The sequence below is a fragment of the Emiliania huxleyi genome (genome assembly GCF_000372725.1).
Source record: "Emiliania huxleyi CCMP1516 unplaced genomic scaffold EMIHUscaffold_763, whole genome shotgun sequence".
NCBI lineage: Eukaryota > Haptophyta > Isochrysidales > Noelaerhabdaceae > Emiliania > Emiliania huxleyi.
In genome coordinates, this window is record NW_005196288.1 from 11163 (window position 1) to 18659 (window position 7497).

Consider the following 7497-nt stretch of genomic DNA (forward strand, 5'->3'; position numbering starts at 1 on the left):
CCGGGGGCCGCCCAGCCCTCCGCCACCATCACCACCACCGCCCAGCCCTCCGCCCCCAAGCCCGCCCCCGCCATCGCCGCCGCCTCCCTCGCCACCGCCGCCCTCGCCGCCACCCCCGTCACCACCGCCTCCGAGCCCGCCCCCGCCCTCGCCTCCGCCGCCCTCGCCACCACCCCCGTCTCCGCCGCCGCCGAGCCCTCCCCCGCCCTCTCCCCCTCCGCCCTCACCGCCGCCGCCCTCGCCGCCGCCACCGAGCCCGCCGCCACCGTCACCCCCGCCCCCGTCGCCGCCACCTCCCTCACCGCCACCGCCCAGCCCGCCGCCGCCATCTCCCCCACCGCCCTCACCGCCACGCTGCCAGCGCAGCCGCCGGGCGACGCGACAGCGGCTAGCGGCCGGGAGAGCCTCTCCAGTGCGGGCTGGGGGCGGCGGCGGCACTCTGCGGGTGGCGGGCGAGCTGCTGGCTGGCCGGCGGCGCGTCTCGACTCAAATTATGGGCCGCCTCTCGGGCGTGCGGCCAGGGGCCCGTGTGGCGCGAGGAGAGGGCGGCGCGCTCGGCGCGCTGGCGGCGGTAAAGCCTCTCAGAGTGGGCGCTGGCTGGCCGAGGGCGTCGGGCGGGTGTGGGGCGGCACTCGGGCCGCCGGACGGGCCGTGGTGGCCCGTGTGGCGTTCGTGAGGGACTGTTTGGGCGCCCCGGCAGCCTCCCGGCCTGCGTGACCAGGGCCGGTGGTTTGGCAGCGGTTTGGGCTGTGTGTGGGCTGGTCGCGGTACGGGATATAGTGCTTGTTTATGGTCCCACTCACCACTCCCGGCCAACGGGGCCTCGCGGGGCGTCCTCGTTTGCAGTAAAAGGCCTCTGCCATCGCTCAGAGTCCCAAACCATGTGATCCTCCGCGCCGCCGCGCCCGAGTCCAGTCTGCCAGATGCGACGTCGTCGGGGAGGGCGTCGTCGCGGGCGCCAACGTCGTCATGCGAGCCCCTACGGCTGTCCAAGGGCACGTCTGGGTGACCAGGGGCGGGGGTCGAGCCGTGAGTGCTCCGCCGGGGCGAGCTTCTGGGTCCATGGGACCGCTGCCGGACCCATCCGAGAGCCTCTCCGGACACGTTCGCTCGACGGCCTAGTTGGCGGCCGATGTTCGACGACTAAAGCTCCGGACGCCGCGGCCAAAGGTCCGCCCACGGCCCCAGGGCTCGTGGTGGGTGTGGGGTGTGCCTCACGAGGCGGAGAGGCCGCGTGAACTCCCGTAGAAGCTCGCGAAGTGCGGATTTGGAGCGCCGCGCCGGACCTCCGCCGGGGCCCGCCGGGGCGCCGTATGGGCCTCGGGGTGCCCGATAAGCTTAGAGGTGCGGTTTTTTTTGCTTGTGTCTATCTGTTCATGTCATGGACCGGCCCTGGGAAGCCTTTGACCGCGCGCGGAGGGTGTTACGGGGCCGTGATGATTTAGCGGGTTGGAAATCGGCCGATTTGCCCAGTGTGTATATCTCTGTCCTCTCCTGGCCTGATCGAAGCAAAGGTGGGTCGGGCTCATACTAGCAACCAACCACCAACCACTGTCCCTCTTTTCTGAGGCCTGCTGTGTCTGTCTCTCGATCCACCTATCAATCACCCCCCTACCCTCAGACGACTTTCCATCTCAACGAGGGGCACGTCACCGATGTCCACTACGAAGTCAAGGTGCTAGCGCCCTCACAAAGACAAGGGTCAAGGCAGGCGTTGGCCTTTGCGGCATATTCACATTCTATGTTCTTGAGCACTTGAGCACTGGATAAGGGTCGATTCCGCGTGGCGCACGGGACCCCTCGATCGTCTCGCCCCCCCCCCCCCCTCACTGGTGTGTTCATTGGGGGGGGGGGGGTCATCACAAACACGGTACAGGATCGAGGTGCACGCTGCTGAAGCAGTGTCTTCCCCCCTCTCCCCGACGGCGATGGCGGTGTGACCGATCGAGCTACATACAAGAGGAACTCGTTCTATATTCTTTTTCGAAGCGATTTTCAGCGATTTTCACACGGAACAAACGAATATTCATTTTCTTCTCAATTTAACAAGGCTGTGAACAAACCTGTCTCTCCCCCTTCTCGACTGTCTGTGCTTGTGCGTCTTGGGTCCGGAGTTGTGCGTTTATGTGAACAAACCTGGGGTTGTGCGTTTAGAGAGAGAGATTTTTAGCAATACCAAACAACTCTAACACACCAACGTCCTGTACAGACGGCACGCAGTGGGATTGGCCGCAGCAGTGGTGGCATGACAACCGCAGAGGCCGCACTCGGGGATGGGCACGCGAGTGCAGTGGGCACAAGCACGGAGGGGCGTTGTGCCGCCTCACGGGGCGCCAAAGGGGTACGGCTCCTCCGCCGGGCCAAACTTGGCCCACATCATCTCCGGCGTCCGGTAGGGGCCCGTGCCAGCAGTGGTCACCCGGTGGACCGCCGCCTCGACGTCGCCGCGAAACTGCGGGTCGGCTCTGTGCTGCCGCCACCTGTCCGCCAGCCCAGTGGCGAACTCAGTCACCGCGTCGCGCTCGATCCGCACCGGGGCCTGCGACTCCCCCGATCGCGGCGGTCCGGCCGTGCGGAGCAGCAGCACGAGATCCTCCTTGTCCTCGATGTACATTGGCCGCGGCGGCCCGACGGTGGGCGGCTCCTTGAGCCAAAACACGCGACCGTAGGCAAAGTCGACGCGCCGTCTCTTGCGCTCGCGCGGCGCCGCCGAGCCTGACCCGGAGGGCCCTTGGGCTGCCGGGCGGTGGGGCGCTTGGTTGGAGAGGAGGTCGTCCAGCTCTGCTCGCGAGGGGCGATCCACCGGCCACGGCAAGCCCGCCTCGCCGGCAAGGGTCGCGAGCAACGGCTCGGGGACCGGCGCGCCTCCGCGGTCGAGCGCACCGCCTCCCTCCAGCAGGCGGAAGCCGGCGGCGGCCCACGTGTGCCACGGTGGGCGCGTGGGGCTGCTAGCGGAGGAGCACCCTGCAACGGCGGCGCCTCCGCCCTCGTCGGCGCCGCCGCCCTCACCGCCGCCGCCCGCCGCCTCATGGTCGGGGCGAGCGCGCTTGTGCCGATGTTCGGACTTGCGCCGTTGTTCCGGCTTCACGCGCGCCCGCTGCCTCGAAGAGCCCTCGTGCTCACCCTGCGGCCCGGGAGCGGGCGGGGGGGGGGGGGGGAAGGGGGGTATAACACGGGGTGGGCGGCCCGGGGGGCGTGTCCCACGCCTTTGGGAGAGCCAGTACAACCGGTGCGCCTCCGCCCATGGGCGACCCGGGAGTCCCGGTCGCCACCGGCGGAGCGCGTCGGACGCCGGCACGATCGGCGCGCGCTGCAGCTTTACGGGGCGCAATAAGCGAGCACGCCCGTCTCTGGGATGGGCCCAGGCGGCCCGGGGATGAACCTCTGTGCCGAGAGGCATGTACACACCGCTGCCAGCCGCCGCTCGAGCTCCTCGCCGGCCTGGGCGGCGGAAAGTGGCGCTGGAAGCCACGGCCGCAGCAGCGAGAGCGGGACGGGCTTGCCAAACGGCGCGTCGCCGCCGCCCCACTTCCAGAGTTCGACCGGCGCGTGGGCGGCGAGCGGCGAAAAGGGCTCCCTCAGGTGCTGACCGTTGACCCACTTGCGGCTCTCCGCAGTCCCCAGAAGGGATTCATCTGGTCCGTCGACGATGTAGCACTCGAGAAGCAGCGAGTGGTGCAGGCAGCCAAAGAGAGAGGCGCAGGCGTTGGTGAGGGCCACAGTCGCCGGGTACATCTTGCCGATGTGGCGGCGCGCGAGGGCGGGGCCGGCGACGAGCTTCGCCGTGCCGGCCCTGAACCAGTCCAGGCCCGACACCTCAAAGACGAGCACGGGCAGCCCGCCCACGCGGAGGAACGCAAAGAGACTGCTCGCGCCGCAGTGCACCATTTTCGTGGCAGATTCGCCGCCGGCCGCTCAGTTTTCTTTTTGCGGACCGAGCCGGGCCGGAAGGCGGATCCTCCGAGGGATCATCATTGGAGGTATTGTAAATGGAGGACACCTAGTGGGATACTGCTCGTTCCCAGGGAGCACACGTCCCCGTTCACACCTACACACGGGTAATCAACCCCGCTCCCCCATGAATATGAATCGCCGAACTCGAACGGCGGGCGCTTGACGAACCAGGGGGGAACGGGCGTGGCAACCACAACCACGTCGGGCGTGGTTGTGGCAACTCATGATCGAACCAGCGACTCATAGAGTCGAACCACGACTCATAGAGTCGAACGTAACCACGGCGGACGTGGTAGTGGCAACCACGGCGGACGTGGTTGTGGTCGGTCATGATAAAACCGGAAAGGAATAACAGAAGCCACCCCCACGACTGAAAAGTCTTAATGGACCTGTCCTAGACTCTGTGGCTGAAGTAGCGAGTGCGTCGAAGCCACAAGAGGGCTGGCGTCGTCCGGAGTTCCTTGAGAGGGGGGGTTGGCGTATTTTAGCTTTTCTTAACGGTTGTTGGGACTAATCGATTTCACAGCGTGCTGGTCGTGAAGAGGCGCTACTATGGAGATCGAGGGAGACCAGGAACTGTCGAGCGGCCGCAAGGCAAAGGCCGCGCGCACAGAGAAGCTCCCCCCCGCCGTCGAGGGAAGGGCCGAGGGCGTGTCAAGCCCGTCGGCCCCGGACAAGGTCAAGGCGCTGTTCACGGGCGCGGTCATGACGCCCGAGCTCGCGCCGGAGTCCACCCTCCAAGAAGAAGGAAACCTGTGCCCGCAGTCGGGGCTCTCGCCCCCCGGTGTGAACATGGACACGCCGTGGTGGGAGGGCGCTGGCGCCCCCCACCCCTCGCAGTTTGGTAGCGGCGGCGCAGGTTTCAGGCCACCCTCCCCGCCACAAGACGGGGGGCTGGCCGGCCTCGCGATAAAGGGCACGAAGGGGCTGCGCGAGCGGCTCCTGCATCCTAACCCTTTCGCGAGGAGCGAAGCCGAGTCTACCGCCTTCGCGCTCGAGGCTATTCATAGCAACTACTGCCACACCTGCCCTGACGGGTGCTATGGCACTATGTTCGGTTGCTGCTTCGAGACTTGCAAGTCATCGATGTGGCCGATGACTGCCTCATTCATCCGACTATTCGTCAACAAGGTGGAGAGCACGTGCCACCCGTGCGACCTGTGCATCTGCGTCGAGGGGCGCAGTGCAGTCGACATGCTCCTAGGGGTCGACCGGCGCCTCCCGATGCAAGGGGACCCGCCCGCTGAGGAGATGGCGCAGGAAATTGCATACCGCGCGATGTACGACCTTGTCACCATTATCTCCAAGCGCCAATTTGAGCGCAGCGGCTCCCGCGGAGGCGAATTCCGTATGGGCGACCTCCTCCTCAACCTCAAGCTAGCGGTCGACATCCTGGATGCCAAGGCGATCGACCCCGAGAACTGGCTGGGGGCAGTCCAATGGGGGGAGATCAAGGCGCTTACCAAATACGCCTTTGACGAGCCAACGTTCGCACACGTTTGGGGTCCGCCTGAGGGCGTGGCCCTGAGGCACTGGACGTTTTCCGCCATGACCGACTTCATGGATACGGGCGAGTTGCTCTCGTGCTTTGGAGATGCGCTGGGCGATATCTCGCCCGACCTCGAGGCGGCAATGGCCGAGGTTAAGGTGGCGAGCGATTCAAGGGGGGCAGCCGATGCGGAGCTTGAAGAGGCGGCGAAGAGCATTGCCGAGCTCGGCGGCCCTTGAGGAGGCGACTGAAAGGCTGGCCGCCCTCGAGAATCAAGATGCAGCGATTCCGAATGAGAAAACCGCCGAAGTTGCGAATCTTGACAACCACCCTGCTTTCGCACCACCCTGCTTTCGACCACCCTGCTTTCGCACCCCTCGCACCATGCCGCTTATGCAGGCCGACGCCACGCCCTCGCCATTCGACATGGTGGCTGACGACAGCCGCGAGCCGAGCGAGGGTGAGGACCCACCCGAGCTGCTCGACCTGCGAACCCCATTCCCATCTCCGAGCCCGTCTCCGCAGCCCCTTCCGGACCCACCAACTGTGGTGGGGGAGCCAACCGAGGAGGGCGGCGCTGACACCGTGGGGCCTGGGCGCGGCGCAGGCGTCGCCCTGACCGCCGCCACCGGCGGCGGCGCGGGGCACATGGGCGTGGAGGCCACCCCGCCTGGCCGCACCATGGAAGACGCGGTGGAGCGGCGTGAGGGTGCGGAGGTGACCGTGCTCATTCACGTGTCCGACGCGTTTGTCGCCGGCAAGGAAGCCGAGCTGCACGAGATACTGACCACCCTCCAGGACAAGCTGGCCGTCTCGCGCCACATGGGCAAGCGCATCAACTACATGGGCGTGGACTCCTATTTCCGGCTGTCCGGCGGCATGTTCTCGGCTAACTTCTCGCCGAACGCGTATGCCCCGTCCTCCCGGTGGGTCATCCCCGAGGAGGAGATGGCGGGGCTCGCGAGCCAACTCTTCCGCGTCGCCCTCATGCACGTGCGCCTCTCCGTCGCGCCCAACAAGTTCGTCCTCATCCGCCCGAAGCACGTGACCGACCTCACCGACCGGATGGGCCCGGGCGACAACGTCCTCAACGCGAACAGCGGGAACCCCGCTGAAGTGTGGTCGTACTACGCGCGCATGGCCATCCTCTCCCTCCTGCACAACCTCGGCTACGCGTCGATTGCCCTCCCCAAGGTCTACTACGGCGGCCACACGACGCCTTGAGAGGGGGGGTTGGCGTATTTTAGCTTTTCTTAACGGTTGTTGGGACTAATCGATTTCACAGCGTGCTGGTCGTGAAGAGGCGCTACTATGGAGATCGAGGGAGACCAGGAACTGTCGAGCGGCCGCAAGGCAAAGGCCGCGCGCACAGAGAAGCTCCCCCCCGCCGTCGAGGGAAGGGCCGAGCCCGAGGGCCTGTCAAGCCCGTCGGCCCCGGACAAGGTCAAGGCGCTGTTCACGGGCGCGGTCATGACGCCCGAGCTCGCGCCGAAGTCCACCCTCCATGAAGAAGGAAACCTGTGCCCGCAGTCGGGGCTCTCGCCCCCCGGGGTGAACATGAACACGCCGTGGTGGGAGGGCGCTGGCGCCCCCCACCCCTCGCAGGGATAGAGAGGCGACAGCGGGCCGAACTCCCTCCCCCCAACCTTTTTTTTTCTTCTCTCCTCACCTCCAAATTTTTTTGATTCCTCTTCCTTTATGAGGCGGCGCCTCGCCTCTTTTGTCATCTTTTGAATTCCCAGCGGCTCTCGATTCGTGGTTCGCCCCTCCATCGAGTGGCTGCCGGTTCGAACTCCCGATTGCATAGTCTAGTGGTCAGGACTCCTCGTCGTGGCCGAGGCGACCCGGGCTCGATTCCCGGTGCGATCATTTTTCAAACTCCCCCCTTTTTCCTCCTCCCCCCTTTTTTTGCTTCTTGCCCTTTCCTTTCCTCCTCCCCCCTTTTTTTCTTCTGGCCCTTTCCCTTTCCTCGCCTCCTCCCGCCTTTTTCGCTCCTGGCCCTTTCCTTTCCTTCTGGCCCTTTCCCTTCCTTTGGCACCTCCAACCTTTTTTCC

At 66.1% G+C, this 7497-nt stretch overlaps 1 protein-coding gene across 1 annotated transcript; it reads left to right on the plus strand.

Moving 5' to 3' along the window:
* Positions 1 to 6754: 6754 nt before the first annotated feature.
* On the plus strand, positions 6755 to 7054 carry EMIHUDRAFT_249313 (hypothetical protein; the record flags this gene model as incomplete). The annotated part of the gene is made up of 1 exon (XM_005760243.1): positions 6755 to 7054. One exon carries the CDS (start codon positions 6755 to 6757, stop codon positions 7052 to 7054), a length of 300 nt encoding a protein of 99 aa, XP_005760300.1.
* Between the last annotated feature and the right edge of the window lie 443 nt (positions 7055 to 7497).